This window comes from Mercenaria mercenaria, chromosome 10 (assembly GCF_021730395.1).
Source record: "Mercenaria mercenaria strain notata chromosome 10, MADL_Memer_1, whole genome shotgun sequence".
In the NCBI taxonomy this organism is placed as follows: domain Eukaryota; kingdom Metazoa; phylum Mollusca; class Bivalvia; order Venerida; family Veneridae; genus Mercenaria; species Mercenaria mercenaria.
In genome coordinates, this window is record NC_069370.1 from 81,154,610 (window position 1) to 81,173,113 (window position 18,504).

Below are 18,504 nucleotides of genomic sequence, written 5' to 3' on the forward strand. Positions count from 1 at the left end.
TATAAGATACAAATTTTTATTTATAGTCGGGTTGCAAACATAATAACATTAGCTATGAATAGCTATTAGCCGACTTAACAAATAACAGTCACATTACAATACAAACAAATAAGCACATAGAAAAGCACATGAATTATCAAGCATAAAAGCACATTATACATAATACAACTGCAGGACTTCAAATTATACAAAGTACAAGCTGAGAGGTTTGTGCTAAACTTGACCAAAGTCTAAAAATAAATTAAGATCTAATCAGTAAAATTCTGAAAAAATTAATATAAACACAAAAGTGCACCAGCTAAAAAATGTCTTCAAAAATCAAATATCACCTTGAATCAGATTCAAAGAGACCTGATTAGCACCTATCTCTCAGGTAATATATTAAATAGTTTCTGTAAAAATGCAAACTTATTCATATACAATTTAAACAGAAACATGCAAACTAAGCAAAGAACAAGAGCAGTTACCGGTTGCAAAATACATAAGCACATAATTGGTATCTAGCACAACTATAAGCTAGCAGAGCAAATAAACAACGGCATGCTGAAGTATGCAATTGGAAAGCTATGTATTGAAGTTAACAGTAAACAAAACAAACAACATGCAGTACATAAGAAGCATTGGCATAAATACAGTAGCAACAGTTCTGCATTGTTGGCACAACAAGAACAGCGACAACTCTGTCCGTTCCAAGCACTGATCAAGCTCCGGAACTGATTTAGGTTCGACTCGTCTCTAAAATGTTGAGGAAAGGAGTTCCAGAGCTTGGCAGCGCAAGAACGGAAGGAGTTGCTACCATATCTTGTTGTATCACTATTCATATGTTTTTCGTCCGATATTTTGGTAGAGCTAAGATAGTTCTTGAAAAACTTGTAATTAGATATACATGTTTCGACGTATGGAAGGCCGTACACGCCATAATGTTACAATGTAAGTCTATGGGAAAACAATTGGTGGTCTCTACCCTTAAGCAATCTGACTGAAACTCGACGGGCCGCATAACCTCATAGTGGTGAACATGTACATGAAGTTTTACTTAAATATTCCCAACCATTTCCTAGATACGGCTCCGGGCGGACGGATGGACGGACAACGCCAAAACTATATCCCTCCGACTTTCGTCGGGGGATAAAAACTTGTGACCATCCTTTCAGCATAATTACTACCTTGGATCTACAAACATGATAGCTTGTTAACACAATGAACAAATATATCTTCAAATAAATTTATTCCAAAGATTAAATAATTTTAACATATGAAGTTATAAACGATATTAATGTGCTCCTATTAATTGAAATCAATGACGGTTTCATGAGGCCCCAACAGGTGCATAGAGCCGCTTTTTTCTAACTGAATAATTAGACAATGCCTATAACAAATATAACTTTAAAAATTTAACAAGAGCTGTCAGTTGACAGCGCGCTCGACTATTCTCAGTACTTGATAGTATAATATAAGCTAGGAGTAAAACTTTAACATTACAATAAGCATATTCTAAGTCGAAAAGGGGTCATAATTCAGTCAAAATGCTTGATAGAGTTGCCTCCTCCTTTTTACAGACTGGGGTCATGATGGTAAACAAGTATGCAAAATATGAAAGCAATATCTCAATGGACTTTGAAAACATTTGGAGTGGTACGCAAACTTTAACATTACAATAAGCATATTCTAAGTCAAAAAGGGGCCATAATTCAGTCAAAATGCTTGGTAGAGTTGCCTACACCTTTTTACAGACTGTGGTCATGATGGTTAACAAGTATGCAAAATATCAAAGCAATATCTCAAAGGACTTTGAAAATATTTGGGGTGGTACGCAAACTTTAACATTTGTGTGACGCTCACGCTCATGCCGACGCCGGGGCGAGTAGATAGCCCCATTATTCTTCGAATAGTCGAGCTAAACAAGAGCTGTCCGTAAGACAGCGCGCTCGACTTTTCTCAGTGCTTGATTCTGAAATAGAGCTTTGCCAGTAAAAAAAATCCAAGATAAAAAGGGACATATCTCTGTCAAAATTCAAATCAGAGTTATGGGAACTGTGTCTCCCGATGTAGACTTTGATAGTAAATAACTATTTTGAGTTTCAAGTCAAAAGCTTTAATAGTAACAGAGATGTCTGACTTTATCAAAAATTTTAACAAAAAATTCTAAGTTAAAAAGGGACATAATTCTGTCAAAATTCAAATAAAAGTTATGGGGATTGTTTCTCCTGGTGTAGATTTTAATGGTAAACAAGTATTTTAAGTTTCAAGTAATAAGCTTTGATAGTAACAGAGATATTTGACTTTATCAAAAACTTAAACCAAAAATTCTAAGTTAAAAAGGGGCATAATTCTGTCAAAAATCAAACCAGAGTTATGGGAATTGTGTCTCCTGGTGTAGATTTTGATAGTAAATAACTATTTTGAGTTTCTAGTCAAAAGCTTTAATAGAAACAGAGATATTTGACTATATCAAAAATTTTAACAAAAAATTCTTAGTTAAAAAGGGGCATAATTCTGTCAAAATTGAAATCAGAGTTATGGGGATTGTTTCTCCTGGTGTAGACTTTGATAGTAAATAACTATTTTAAGTTTCAAGTCAATAGCTTTGACAGTAACAGAGATATTTGACTTTATAAAAAAACTTTAACCAAAAATTCTAAGTTAAAAAGGGGCATAATTCTGTAAAAATTCAAATCAGAGTTATGGGGATTGTTTCTCCTGGTCTAGACTTTGATAGTAAATAACTATTTTAAGTTTCAAGTCAATAGCTTTGATAGTAACAAACTTTATCAAAAACTTTAACCAAAGTCGACGCCGACGCCGGGGCGAGTACAATAGCTCTACGTTTTCTTCGAAAAGTCGAGCTAAAAAGGTATCTACATTTTCTTAACCTTACCTGTTAAACAAACACCATTTTATCTATTTTTTCATTATTTAAACAAACTAGAAATTATTACTATTTATAAACTTCTAACGCATGTCAACATTTTTCATATTTCTAGCAAAGTAGCTACGGTTCGGAAATTTCTCAAATATCTACAAAAATAGGTTGCAAAATCCTAAAAAAACTTAAAAAACCAAAACTTGTTTTGATTTTGACCATATATCAGAGAAAATAAAATCATTGCAACTTTGTATCCTGCTCAATTATTATACTTTTATGTTATTTTCTTCTACTTCTAAATAAATTAGCACATAATTATGTACTGTTAGAATTATGAAAGATATCCCCAGAGATAGCAAGGGGCATCAGAATTTTCGATTAGTATAGTTTCAACCAGTGGAAAAATCGATATATTTCAATCTAATTTTTCAATAATTGACTGAAAACATGTAATAAACAATATTATTGCTAGAAATAATTACAAACAGAATTCGAAACAAAGTATGAAATATAAGTGATTTTTTCAGTACGAATCTTGCCAAAAGTCAGGGTTCAAATAATAACAATAAGAATAAAGCAATATTATAACACAGTATCAAAAAACGCTACAAACTAACTTGCAGTACAGCTGTGGTCTGTCTTATACACATATCACATACATTGAGTAAATTAGCAGAGAATTGTAAAGCTGAGTAATGTAATGCCAACCGAGGCGATAGCGGAGGCGATGCTTGTGTAATTTATTGAACAATACATAATTATATAAATAAAAATGACAAAAATGAGAATTTTTTTTTGTAATATTCAAATTCACATGCATATGTATGCACGCACACACAGAGAAATTCATAGCAAAATGATTACTGGAAACCCAATCTCTATTTTCAGGTTATTTTAGGGGCGTAACATCACGATGTTAACACTTACCCTGCTGAATAAAATAATGAACTTGTCTATCTTTCAATAAGGACAGTACCATTAACTGTTAAAAGGGGTGTTTACCAAAAAGATACTGACTGAATAGCAAACAGTGCAGATCTTGATCAGACTGCACATATGTGCAGGCTGATCAAGATCTACACTGGCCGCAAAGGCAGAATCAGTCATGTCCAGCATGATAAGGGTAAACTAGGTAACATTACCATTTTCTAATGGAAATCCTTGTATACTTTTTAAGGCTTATGCACTATTTTTTGGGTGAAACATCATCTTGTTACATGGCTTACAGCACTGTGAAAGAGGGATTTTATATAGGGGAATGCATGCAAGATATGCTAACAATAAATACATTCTCATAAAATCTATGCTAATCTGCTTACTTTAGTCTTCTTGGAAAAGGTCACTACTAAGATTCGCAAGACATGGAGACTTTCAAACAAGAGCAAAAATTTCCAGGCGTATATATAATCCGTCCATAGTGCAAAGTCCTTTTTTCCGCATACAGTATGTAAGTATTTATGAGATGCATAGAATAAAAAAGTTATGTTCCCCAAATTATTAATGCATGGTTTTCTTTTCGAATGGCAAAAGCTGTGAAACTAAGATAATTCTTTATGTAGAACAGAACAAAACAACATTTTGCAATAACATGTTGAGGTTTGAGAGCGAAAAAGATATCTCATCCATCATGTGTACAAAAACAAAATCTCCTCCGTATTTCATTCCAGCAAAAAACGCCACTATACAGTTACCAAAACAAAATATCACATATTGAGCTTAAGAAAATTTCGCCCCCTTAATGCAAAAAGGATGCCTTAATCTTCTTTATCAGCACATGGTAGCTTTATGCTTTAAGGGAGCGATTTGATACTTTATGATTTATCAATTTCAAAATACAAAAAAAAAAAACTCTGAATAAAATCTAATTTCATTATACATGTACAGAACGTCTTCACTATTTAAACTAATTCATGAAACATCATAAGATGCTCTAGAAAACAACTAAATATAGACAGAAATTATCAGATTTGTTTCCATACTTGCATTTTACTATATAAATAGGACGAAATGAATCGCCCCTTAAACTGCAAGCCCTGATACATCCGCGTTTTCACATACCCGCGTGTTGAAATGAAATTGTATTTAGTTTTAACCTACCTATGGCCTACTGAAGCATGAACAGTATGAATGCTTATATATTACTAAACCATGTGCATACGAATGGGTAGAACACATTTAAACCAAGGTCATCAACTTCAAATACAAAACTTAAAGCAATATAAAACTTGCTGAATGTAACAAAATATCTACCCAGTCAAATTTATATTGTAATTTTCAATTTGATATAATACAGATGGCTTAATGTATACACAAATTCTATCACAAACATATTTTAAAATGCACCTGGTTTGATTCAGTTCAGTTCATTAATTCACCCAATTTTATGATATCGTGACATAATGAGGTATTATAAATAACTTTTGTCAATTTGGACAGTACCATTAACTGAAGGGGTGATTACAAAAAAGATACTCACTAAATGGTGAACAGTGCAGATTTTGATCAGACTGCATGGATGTGCAGGCTGATTAAGATCTACACTGGTCACAAAGGCAGAATCAATTGTGTCCAGCATGGTAAGGGTTAACTATGCCGATGTTTCTGCATTGGTTGAATACAAGGAGTGATATTAGTTAACATGTATCGAATTTTTAATTCTATGCCTTAGAATAATAATTATAGTTTATAGAGATTTTCAATCTTATACTTATAACCAGGCATTGTGATATTTTTGATGTATATGTTCATGTGGGAGAGTTATTCCTAAAGTGCACAATACAAATATGATTTAATTAAAATTTTATGTCCGCAAGTTTCAGCTAAATTTTATAACGTACATAAAACAATACAAATGTGCCTTTTCGGTAAGACAGAAAAATGTCAACATTCAATTAAATTTTGATTTTATATATTTTGTTCTTTCATTAACAAGGACTGGAAATCCTTACAAGTTCTAAGATTTAGTCAGGTTACCAGTTTCAGCAAGCAATTTATTTTTTCTTGTTCTAAGTTTTAACTAAATATTATTTAAACTACGCTTAAAAAGTCTATAGTTTCTACAGTTGCTGGAGTTTTCTAACAATGAAAACCATTCATTAATAAGCAATTCCATCATTTTCAGTTTAACATGCATGGTAAGCCATTTTATGGCTAACGACTTTTAAAACAGCGGTAAATAATTTTCCAAAACAACTCGGAAAAGGAAGTAATAGGTAGATAATTTAAGGGTTTTACTTCTATATACAGCATTAATAATACATATTATTACTTGACTGTATTCTATTGTTTCTCTGATTGGCTGAAAAAGGTCCGAAAAGTAATGAGTACATATCATATCAATTTATCATATAAATAGTACAAAAAATAAAAACAGATCAAAGTAGGTGCTTGGAAAACTAATATCAACCTGATTAGGTCTAAATTTATTCCTTATTTCATTAGTAAAGTTACAAATGTAATAACAAGACTGACTTTACATTTATTCATGTAATAAAACAGTTATTGACTTTTTCATAGGTTGATATCAAGATTTATCAACCCTCAAAAAGTTACATTCACCGAGCCTAATCTTTTCGGTTGATAAATCCTGATATCAACCTATGAAAAGGTCGATAATTGTATATCGTCAGATTTTCTGGTATAATTCCATTGTTCAAGATAATATTGAAAAGTTTAACAAATATATATTTCATAACAGATAAAGTATTTATAATACATGTATATAATGTTCATTCAATATATCATCAACGCCACATACTTAACTAATTTTCAACATTTCAACAACATTTTCAATTTCTTCCAATGTTACAACAGAATTTAACTTGCTACATTGTATTAGTTACTGATTACATTTTCTGACGAGGTATCATTTCCAGCAGATGCTTAAAATAGAAGTCTGACAATACAGCCGATACAGTATTTTTTATTACCATACAATATTTTCCAATAAGCTTTTGTGTTCGATGTCTTTATTAAACATTATATTTTTGAAATGCAATTCATTCTGAATTCAGTAGATTTCTAAACCTCTTCCTTAAACATTCTCATGATGCTTACTATCACACTTCAAATTACTCTTATTAAAATCATTTTCCTATGTTTATAAAGATACCAAACTTGGTAGGGTTTAAAGATTGATGTTTTGTGCCAGTAAACTTTAAACTCCCCAGTGGCGTTTGGTGTTATATGGGCGGCTGCTTCCTTTGAATGTTGGGACTTTTGTTCTTGGTTTTTTTTTTATGAAAATCACGTATTGCAGTTTTATAGCTTTCATTAAAACAAGTGGGTATTAATAGTATGTTGTCTAGAATACGAATATTTCTTGGTGGTTCTTTTTACTTGAACTATTTTTAAACAAACTACTTATTTTGGACCCAGTGTTATCAAAATATTAGAAAAGCTCTTGTATGTACAAATCTGTAAAATAGTTATACACTGTGACATTGGAATGAACATGTAGTCTCAAAAATTAGTCATGTCAATACATAAACAGTTTTCTAATTGACTACTGATTGGTTCAATATATATTTTCATCAACAACAACATTTATTCAGCATTAAAGCAATAATACATCGACTCTAGCCCACAATATAATTTACATACAAATATTATGTATAGTGATAATACATGACATAATATAAGCATTCCCGGCTCTTACAGATAAACGTCGACAATTTCTTTTAAATAATATCAAATAGTAGTTAATTCTTTTTTTAGATGAGAACGGGTTGGTCCATCATTCAATTTGGACAATACTATTTATTCTTCAAAGGGGTGTTCACTGAAAATTTACTGACTGAATAGCGAACAGTGCAGACCATGATCAGCCTACACGGACGGATGTGCCAATCTTGGTCTGCACTGGTCGCAAAGGCAGAATCACTTCCCGCCAGCAGGCTAAAGGTTAACATATTTCAAGGTTTAAAACTTAAGTATACAACATATCTAAAAGAAAATTGAATATCGCGTACAAATTTAGAGTTCACAAAAAAGTTTGAATTTTATAGCTTCACGTTCACGTAAAGTAGGATAACGCATACATGTTTTTGTAATCTGTTTAAACACCAGCTGACAACAGTTTATAAAGTACTGCAATTACAACCATAAACACGATTGCTACCAAGAACAAAGCCGGTGTGACGTTCAGATGTAAGTCTTGCAGAAAGAACCGTTTTAATTCGTTTTTCAGTTTGAACATGTATAGATCAATTTTCTTCATTACGCCAACGACAGGTTCTGCAGATTCCGGCGGTGGCGGTCCTGGCTCTACCATTCGTTTCAGAAACTTCAGAGCGATGTTGTCTATATACTGGTTATCACCCTGTATTCTGTCAGTGAAACTGGCCCAGCGGATTCTGTTGGATTCTAGTGCTCCAACTATATTAAACTCAGGAGCAATAGCATCTTCAACCTTGACAAATTCTTCAAGGGTCATACTCTCTTTATCACTTGTAGTGGACAGGTGCACAGTAGGGTCTCGTACCAGGTCATACTTAGTTATCAGTAAGAAAACTTCTGCAGTATCTGAAAGTATTAATTAAACAAATACATTTCAATAACTGCTAACACTTTTCTTTAGACTTGCAAAGCATTTAAGGTACTGGACCCCTAATAGTAATGTTTAAAAAATGGCATTTGCTTGGTATATTCTAAAAGTTGATCATGTTTTGCACTGTGTTGCAAATTTTAAACAACTTTTACCGTGCCGTTCTTTGTAAATTTTGTATAATTCATGGAATTTCCTCAAACTCGAGTAGAGACGAATTTCAATGTGATGACCACTATTTAAAACGTTTGCAGAGAATTCATTACAGCATTAATTTTGATAAAAGAAACATCAAACTATTGTTAAACAATTATAAAACACAAAATAAAACAGTAAATATAATTTTTTCTAGGGTGCCTCAAGTAAACAGATTTAATGAGACAGAATTCTAACTCCAACATTGAAAAATTAAGGTTGAATCCTGTGGGTCTGGTTTGAATTTTGCTAACTTCATTCAAAAATAACCTTGGGGCAGAAGTAAAACCTACCTGCATTTCTTCCACAATATGTAATCTAAAGAATGAAGGCAAAATAGAGAACATTTACCGCATGTAACTCAGTATTTTTAAAGATGTCTAACACTACCCCTCCTATTTCAGAGGTAAATTCACTTTGAACAGCAAGGAATTGCTTATAAAATAAAAACTTTCAACTTCTGTACAATACATCTATAATACGTCTTGAAAGAAGTAAAAACCGACTAGAAAAAAGGAAAATATGGAGAAAAAAAAATGTTGGTCCCGATGGGGCTTGAACCTACGCCCCCCTGAAAATTGCAGTCAAAGTAGGTTTATGGTAGGAATTGAATACTCTTCAAAAAGGAGGTACTCTATTACGGGTCCAATACCTTAAGTAAAAATATATCAAATGCTCTTTTTTATTTGTGCACACATCCAAAACTAACTGACTATAAAAAACAAGAGGGTTATGATAACCCTGTATCGCTCACCGGAGTAATATGAGCTGCATGTTTCAGATATCAAACTGATGCTAAAATATTAAGTAGGTCAATAGGTCACATTCATGGTCACTGAAAGTCAGTTTTAAGACCGATATGCAAAGCTATACATGTCATCCAGACTTCAAAGCTACATCTTAAAAACAAGAAAGTAAGTCAGTAGGACAAGGTCACAGTCAAGTGATCCCTAATCGCTTAGGGCAACAGGTAATTATAATTAAACCGTCTAGGAAATATGATCTGATAATTTTTAAGTAATTTTCCTATATAACTCATATAACAAGTGACCCCCGGGGCGGGGCCTCTCTTCGCACCAGGGGAATAATGTGAACAATTTGTTAGAGATCCACTAGACAACTACACAGCAATTATAAATAGCCTAGGCCTGAACTTTCAGGCAAGAAGATTGTTTCCCTATAAAGTCTATGTAAAACTTGGAGTTTCAGACATGAATATTTTTAAAGTATTTTTGTATATAAGTATCTGTAAAACTTGGGACCCCGGGGCTAGGCCTCTATTCATCCAAGAGTGATAATTTGAACAATCTTGGTAGAGGACTACAAGGCATTGCTACATACCAAATATCAAAGGTCTAGCTAGGTATTGTGGTTCAGACAAGAAGATTTTTAAAAGAAATCCTATATAAATCTATGTAAATTTTGGGACCCCCAGGGTGGGGCCTCTTTTAACCCATGGGGTATAATTTGAAAAGGCTTCATAGAGGACCATTAAATGATGTTACATGCCAAATATCGAGGTTCTACGCCTTGCGCTTTTGGACAAGATTTTTTTAAAGTATTTTTTTCCTTTTGGTTACCATGGCAACCACAGTTCTGTATGGAATTCAATTCTTTCAACAATTTTGAAATGGGGCCATTCAAGGATCATTCCTGTTAAGCTTCATCAAAGCTGAACCGGTGTTTTTAAGATATTATACAATTTACAAGCCAATTGCTATATCTTTCAGCCTGTTCTCCATTGTTTTAAATTCCTTAACATTGTTATTCTAAGGAACATATTCACTTGGAGAAAGCAGTATATAATAATCTGACAGTACCAACTTTGTCAATTAGACAATACAGTCAACGAGTATTTGCGTACATCACTCAAAGTGGAGCAGTAGTGATTACCTCTAAGTAGATCACTAGTGATGGTCTCTGGGTGAGCAGTAGTGATGGCCTAAGAGTGGAGCAGTTATGATGAGCTCAGGGTGGAGCAGTAGTGATGGCCTCAGGGTGGAGCAGTAGTGATGGCCTCAGGGTGGAGCAGTAGTGATGGCCTAAGGGTGGAGCAGTAGTGATGGCCTCATCATGGAGCAGTAGTGATGGCCTCAGGGTGGAGCAGTAGTGATGGCATCAGAGTTGAGCAGTAGTGATGGCCTCAGGGTGAAGCAGTAGTGATGACCTCAGGGTGGAGCAATAGTGATGGCCTCAGAGTTGAACAGTAGTGATGGTCTCAGGATGGAGCAGTAGTGATAACCTCAGGGTGGAGCAGTAGTGATGGCCTCAGACTTGAGCAATAGTGATGGCCTTAGGGTGAAGCAGTAGTAATGGTCTCAGGGTGGAGCATTAGTGATGGCGTCAGATTGGAGCAGTAGTGATGACATCAGGGTGGATCAGTCATGATTGCCTAAAGTAGGAGCAGTAGTGATGGCCTCAGCTTAGAGAAGTAGTGATGGCCTTAGGGTGGAGCAGTAGTGACGGCCGCAGGTTGGAGAAGTAGTGATGGCCTAAGGGTGGAGCAGTAGTGATGGTCTCAGGGTTTAGCTGTAGTTATGGTCTCAGGGTTTAGCAGTAGTGATGGCCTCAGGGTCGCGCAGTAGTGATGGTCTCAGGGTGGAGCAGTAGTGATGGTCTCAGGGTGGAGCAGTAGTGACGGCCGCATGTTAGAAAAGTAGTGATTGCCTAAGGGTGGAGCAGTAGTGACGGCCACAGGTTGGAGAAGTAGTGATGGCCTAAGAGTGTAGCAGTAGTGATGGTCTCAGGGTTTAGCTGTTGTGATGGTTTCAGGGTTTAGCAGTAGTGATGGTCTCCGGGTGGAGCTGTAGTGATGGCCTCAGGGTGGAACAGTATTGATGGTCTCAGGGTGGAGCAGTAGTGATAGTCTCAGGATGGAGCAGTAGTGATGGCCTAAGGGTTTAGCTGTAGTGATGGTCTCAGGGTTTAGCAGTAGTGATGGCCTCAGGGTGGCGCAGTAGTGATGGTCTCAGGGTGGAGCAGTAGTGATGGTCTCAGGGTGGAGCAGTAGTGACGGCCACAGGTTGGAGAAGTAGTGATGGCCTAAGAGTGTAGCAGTAGTGATGGTCTCAGGGTTTAACTGTAGTGATGGTTTCAGGGTTTAGCAGTAGTGATGGTCTCAGGGTGGAGCTGTAGTGATGGCCTCAGGATGGAGCAGTAGTGATGGTCTCAGGGTGGAGCAGTAGTGATGGTCTCAGGGTGGAGCAGTAGTGATGGCCTCAGGGTGGAGCAGTAGTGATGGCCTCAGGGTGGAGCAGTAGTGATGGCCTCAGGGTGGAGCAGTAGTGATGGCCTCAGGGTGGAGCAGTAGTGATGGCCTCAGGGTGGAGCAGTAGTGATGGCATCAGAGTTGAGCAGTAGTGATGGCCTCAGGGTGAAGCAGTAGTGATGACCTCAGGGTGGAGCAATAGTGATGGCCTCAGAGTTGAACAGTAGTGATGGCCTCAGGGTGGAGCAGTAGTGATAACCTCAGGGTGGAGCAGTAGTGATGGCCTCAGACTTGAGCTATAGTGATGGCCTTAGGGTGAAGCAGTAGTAATGGTCTCAGGGTGGAGCATTAGTGATGGCGTCAGGTTGGAGCAGTAGTGATGACATCAGGGTGGATCAGTCATGATTGCCTAAAGTAGGAGCAGTAGTGATGGCCTCAGCTTGGAGAAGTAGTGATGGCCTTAGGGTGGAGCAGTAGTGATGGCCTTAGGGTGGAGCAGTAGTGACGGCCGCAGGTTGGAGAAGTAGTGATGGCCTAAGGGTGGAGCAGTAGTGATGGTCTCAGGGTTTAGCTGTAGTGATGGTCTAAGGGTTTAGCAGTAGTGATGGCCTCAGGGTCGCGCAGTAGTGATGGTCTCAGGGTGGAGCAGTAGTGATGGTCTCAGGGTGGAGCAGTAGTGACGGCCGCATGTTAGAGAAGTAGTGATGGCCTAAGGGTGGAGCAGTAGTGACGGCCACAGGTTGGAGAAGCAGTGATGGCCTAAGAGTGTAGCAGTAGTGATGGTCTCAGGGTTTAGCTGCAGTGATGGTTTCAGGGTTTAGCAGTAGTGATGGTCTCCGGGTGGAGCTGTAGTGATGGCCTCAGGGTGGAGCAGTATTGATGGTCTCAGGGTGGAGCAGTAGTGATAGTCTCAGGGTGGAGCAGTAGTGATGGCCTAAGGGTTTAGCTGTAGTGATGGTCTCAGGGTTTAGCAGTAGTGATGGCCTCAGGGTGGCGCAGTAGTGATGGTCTCAGGGTGGAGCAGTAGTGATGGTCTCAGGGTGGAGCAGTAGTGACGGCCACAGGTTGGAGAAGTAGTGATGGCCTAAGAGTGTAGCAGTAGTGATGGTCTCAGGGTTTAACTGTAGTGATGGTTTCAGGGTTTAGCAGTAGTGATGGTCTCAGGGTGGAGCTGTAGTGATGGCCTCAGGATGGAGCAGTATTGATGGTCTCAGGGTGGAGCAGTAGTGATAGTCTCAGGGTGGAGCAGTAGTGATGGCCTAAGGGTAGAGCTGTAGTGATGGTCTCTTGGTGGAGCAGTAGTGATGGTCTCAGGGTGGAGCAATAGGGATGGTCTCAGGGTGGAGAAGTAGTGATGGTCTTAGGGTTAAGCAGTAGTGATGGCCTCAGGGTGGAGCTGTAGTGATGGTCTCAGGGCTGAGCAGTAGTGATGGTCTCAGGGTGGAGCAGTAGTGATGGCCTCAGGGTGGAGCAGTAGTGACGGCCTCACGGCGGAGAAATTGTGATGGCCTCATAGTGGAGCAGTAGTGATGGCCTCAGGTTGAAGCAGTAGTGATGGCCCCAGTGTTTCGCAGTAGTGATGGACTTAGGGTTAAGCAGTAGTGATGGCCTCAGGGTGGAGCAGTAGTGATGGCTTCATGGTGGAGAAGCAGTGATTGCCTAGGGTTGAGCAGTTATGATGGCCTCAGGGTGGAGCAGTAGTGATGACCTCATAGTGGAGAAGTAGTGATAGCCTCAGGGTTGAGCAGTAGTGATGGCCTTAGGGTTTAACAATAGTGATGACCTCATGGTGGAGAAGTAGTGATAGCCTCAGGGTTGAGCAGTAGTGATGGCTTTAGGGTGGAGCAGTAGTGATGGCCTCAGGGTGGAGAAGTAGTGATGGCCTCAGGGTTGAGCAGTGGTGATGGCCTCATGTTGGAGAAGTAGTGATGGCCTCAGGGTGGAGCAGTAGTGATGGCCTCAGGGTGGAGCAGTAGTGATGGCCTCAGGGTGGAGCAGTAGTGATGGTCTCAGGGTGGAGCAGTAGTGATGGTCTCAGGGTGGAGCAGTAGTGATGGTCTCAGGGTGGAGCAGTAGTGATGGCCTCAGGGTGGAGCAGTAGTGACGGCCTCACGGCGGAGAAATTGTGATGGCCTCATAGTGGAGCAGTAGTGATGGCCCCAGTGTTTCGCAGTAGTGATGGACTTAGGGTGGAGCAGTGTGTGTGTGTGTTCGGGTTTAACGTCTTTTTCAACAATTTTTCAGTCATATAAACGACGGTGTCTACTTGTAGCAGTGAGCACAATGCCCAACTTTATAGTGCTGCCTCACTGGAATATCACGCCGTAGACACGTGACATGATACCCCACCCAGTCACATTATACTGACACCGGGCTGACCAGTCCTAGCACTACCCTCTTAATGCTGAGCGCCAAGCGAGGAAGCTACTAGTACCATTTTTTACGTCTTTGGTATGACGCGGCCGAGGATGGAGCAGTAGTGATGGCCTCAGGGTGGAGCAGTAGTGATGGCTTCATGGTGGAGAAGCAGTGATTGCCTAAGGTTGAGCAGTTATGATGGCCTCAGGGTGGAGCAGTAGTGATGACCTCATAGTGGAGAAGTAGTGATAGCCTCAGGGTTGAGCAGTAGTGATGGCCTTAGGGTTTAACAATAGTGATGACCTCATGGTGGAGAAGTAGTGATAGCCTCAGGGTTGAGCAGTAGTGATGGCTTTAGGGTGGAGCAGTAGTGATGGCCTCAGGGTGGAGAAGTAGTGATGGCCTCAGGGTTGAGCAGTGGTGATGGCCTCATGTTGGAGAAGTAGTGATGGCCTCATAGTGGAGCAGTAGTGATGGCCTCAGGGTGGAGCAGTAGTGATGGCCTCAGGGTGGAGCAGTAGTGATGGCCTCATGGTGGAGAAGTAGTGATTGCCTAGGGTTGAGCAGTTATGATGGCCTCAGGGTGGAGCAGTAGTGATGGCCTAAGGGTTGAGCAGTAGTGATGGCCTCAGGGTGGAGCAGTAGTGATGGCCTCTTGTTGGAGAAGTAGTGATGGCCTCAGGGTGGAGCAGTAGTGATGGCCCCATTGTGGAGAAGTAGTGATGGCATCACTGAGGAGCTGTAGTTATGGCCTGAGGGTGGATCAGTAGTGATGGCCTCATGGTGGAGAAGAAGTGACTGCCTAGGGTTGTGCAGTTATGATGGCCTCAGGGTAGAGCAGTAGTGATGGCCTCAGGGCGGAGCAGTAGTGATGGCCACATGGTAGAGCAGTAATAACGGAGCAGTAGTGATGGTCACAGGGTGGAGCTGCAGTCATGGCCTCGAGATGGAGCATTAGTGATGGTCAGAGGTTGAAGCAGTAGTTATGGCATAAGGGTTGAGCAGTCATGATGGCCTAAGGGTGGAGCAGTAGTGATGGCCTCAGGGTGGAGCAGTAGTGATGGCATCAGGATAGAGCAGTAGTGATGGCCTCAGGGTGGAGCAGTAGTGATGGCCTCAGGGTGGAGCATTAGTGATGGTCAGAGGTTGGAGCAGTAGTTATGGCATCAGGGAGGAACAGGCATGATGGCCGAAAGGTGGAACAGTAGTGATGGCCTCAGGGCGGAGCAAAAGTGATGGCCTCAGAGTGGAGCATTAGTGATGGTCTAAGGGTGGAGCAATTGGCATCAGGCTGGAGCAGGCATGATTGCCTAAGGGTTGGGTAGTAGTGATGGCCTTAGGCTGGAGCAGTAGTGATGGCCTCAGGGTAGAGCAGTTGTGATGTCCTTAGGGTGGAGCAGTAGTGATGGTCTCAGGGTAGAGCAGTTATGACGGCCTCAGGAAGGAGCAGTTGTGACGGTTTAAGGGTGGGGCAGTAGTGATGATCACAGGGTTGAACAGTTATGATGCCTCAGGGTTGAGCAGTAGTGATGGCATCAGAGGAGAGCAGTAGTGATGGCCGTAGGTCGGAGCAGTAGTGATGGTCTCAGGTTGGAGAAGTATTGATGGCCTTAGGGTGGAGCAGAAGTGATGGCCACAGGTCGGGGCAGGCATGACGGCCTAAGGGTGGAGCAGAAATGATGACCACAGGTCGGAGCAGGCACGATGGCCTCAGGTCGGAGCAGCAGTGATGGCATCAAAGTGGAGCAGTAGTGATGGCCGCAGGTCGGAGCAGTAGTGATGGTCTCAGGTTGGAGAAGTAGTGTTGGCCTTAGGGGGGAGCAGCAGTGATGGCCTCAGGGTGCAGCAGTAGTGATGGCCACATGGTAGAGGAGTAGTGTCAGTAGGGCAATAATTGGGGCAGTCATGATGGCCCAGGTTGAGGCAGTTACGATGGTCTCAAGTTGGGGCAGTCATGGTAGTCTCAGGTTAGGACAGTTATGATGGCCTCGGGTTTAGGGAGTAATGATGGCCTCAGGTTATGGCAGTCATGATGGCCGCATGGTTGGGGCAGTTATGATGGTCTCAGGTTGGGCAGTCATGATGGTCTCAGGTTGGGGCAGTCCTGATGGTCTCAGGTTTGGGCAGTCATGATGGTCTCAGGTTGGGGCAGTCATGATGGTCTCAGGTTGGGGCAGTCATGATGGTCTCAGGTTGTGGCAGTCATGATGGTCTCAGGTTGGGGCTGTCATGATGTCCTCAAGTTGAGGCAGTTATGATGGCATCAGGTTGGGGCAGTCATGATGGCCCAGGTTGAGGCAGTTACGATGGTCTCAAGTTGGGGCAGTCATGGTAGTCTCAGGTTAGGACAGTTATGATGGCCTCGGGTTTAGGGAGTAATGATGGCCTCAGGTTATGGCAGTCATGATGGCCGCATGGTTGGGGCAGTTATGATGGTCTCAGGTTGGGCAGTCATGATGGTCTCAGGTTGGGGCAGTCCTGATGGTCTCAGGTTTGGGCAGTCATGATGGTCTCAGGTTATGGCAGTTATGATGGCCTCAGGTTGAGGCAGTTATGATGGTCTCAGGTTGGGGCAGTCATGATGGCCTCAGGTTGGGGCAGTTATGATGGCCTCAGGTTATGGCAGTTATGATGGTCTCAGGTTGGGGCAGTCATGATGGTCTCAGGTTGGGGCAGTCATGATGGTCTCAGGTTGGGGCAGTCATGATGGCCTCAGGTTGAGGCAGTTATGATGGTCTCAGGTTGGGGCAGTCATGATGGTCTCAGGTTGGGGCAGTCATGATGGCCTCAGGTTGGGGCAGTTATGATGGCCTCAGGTTGGGGCAGTTATGATGGCCTCAGGTTGGGGCAGTCATGATGGCCTCAGGTTGAGGCAGTTATGATGGTCTCAGGTTGGGGCAGTTATGATGGCCTCAGGTTATGGCAGTTATGATGGTCTGAGGTTGTTGCAGTCATGATGGCTTCAGGTTGGGGCAGTTATGATGGTCTCAGGTTGGGGCAGTCATGATGGCCTCAGGTTGGGGCAGTTATGATGGCCTCAGGTTGGGGCAGTTATGATGGCCTCAGGTTGGGGCAGTCATGATGGCCTCAGGTTGAGGCAGTTATGATGGTCTGAGGTTGGGGCAGTTATGATGGCCTCAGGTTGGGGCAGTTATGATGGTCTGAGGTTGTTGCAGTCATGATGGCTTCAGGTTGGGGCAGTTATGATGGTCTCAGGTTATGGCAGTTATGATGGTCTGAGGTTGGGGCAGTTATGATGGCCTCAGGTTGGGGCAGTTATGATGGTCTGAGGTTGTTGCAGTCATGATGGCTTCAGGTTGGGGCAGTTATGATGGTCTCAGGTTGATGCATTCATGATAGCCTAAGACTGTGGCAGTTATGATGGTCTCAGATTGGGGCAGTCATGATGGCTTCAGCTTGGGGCAGTCATGATGGCTTCAGCTTGGGGCAGTTATGATGGTCCCAGTTTTGTGCAGTCATGATGGCCTCAGGTTGAGACGGTTACAATGGTCTCAGGTTGGGGCAGTTACAATGGGCTCAGGTTGAGGCAGACATGATGGTCTCAGGTTAGGGCAGTCATGATGGTCTCAGGTAGGGGCAATTACAATGGTCTCAGGTTGGGTCAGTTACAATGGGCTCAGGTTGTGTCAGTCATGATGGTCTCAGGTTAGGGAAGTTATGATGGTCTCAGGTTGGGGCAGTCATGATGGCCTATGACTGTGGCAGTTATGATGGTCTCAGGTTGGGGCAGTAATGATGGCCTAAGACTGTGGCAGTTGTGATGGTCTCCGGTTGGGGCAGTCATGATGGTCTCAGGTTGTGGCAGTCGTGATGGTCTCAGGTTGGGGCAGTCATGATGGCCTCATGTTGAGGCAGTTATGATTGTCTCAGGTTGGGGCAATCATGATGGCCTAAGACTATGGCAGTTGTGATGGTCTCAGGCTGGGGCAGTCATGATGGTCTCAGGTTGTGGCAGTCACTGGCAGGGAGACATGCTGTACCAGTTTTGAGAACAGAATAGATGCTGTCATCTACGTTGTAACTAAGTACTCTTTATCTATTACCAACACAACTACCAAATTGGTTTTGAGAATTTGCAGTAATAACGTCATAAATAAAGTCCGAAAGAAGAGGGGCTTAAAAAGGGCCTAGTCACTTTAGAGCCCAAAATCATCCTACAGGTATGATGGTCTCCGGTTGTGGCAGTCATGATGGCCTCAGGTTGGGGCAGTTATGATGGTCTCAGGCTGATGCAGTTATGATGGTCTCAGGTCTGGGCAGTTACAATGGTCTCAGGTTGGGGCAATTACAATGGTCTCAGGTTGTGGCAGT

At 41.4% G+C, this 18,504-nt stretch overlaps 1 protein-coding gene across 2 annotated transcripts in view; it reads right to left on the reverse strand.

The window, feature by feature from the left end:
• Positions 1 to 18,504, reverse strand: part of LOC123561127 (uncharacterized) — a 24,063-nt gene continuing 5,559 nt past the window's right edge. For both annotated transcript variants that reach the window (XM_053516627.1, XM_053516626.1), the window contains exon 5: positions 1 to 8,389. In XM_053516627.1, coding sequence (XP_053372602.1) covers positions 7,923 to 8,389 — 467 coding nt within the window. In that variant the 3' untranslated portion in view covers positions 1 to 7,922. The remainder of the gene's footprint in view (positions 8,390 to 18,504) is intronic.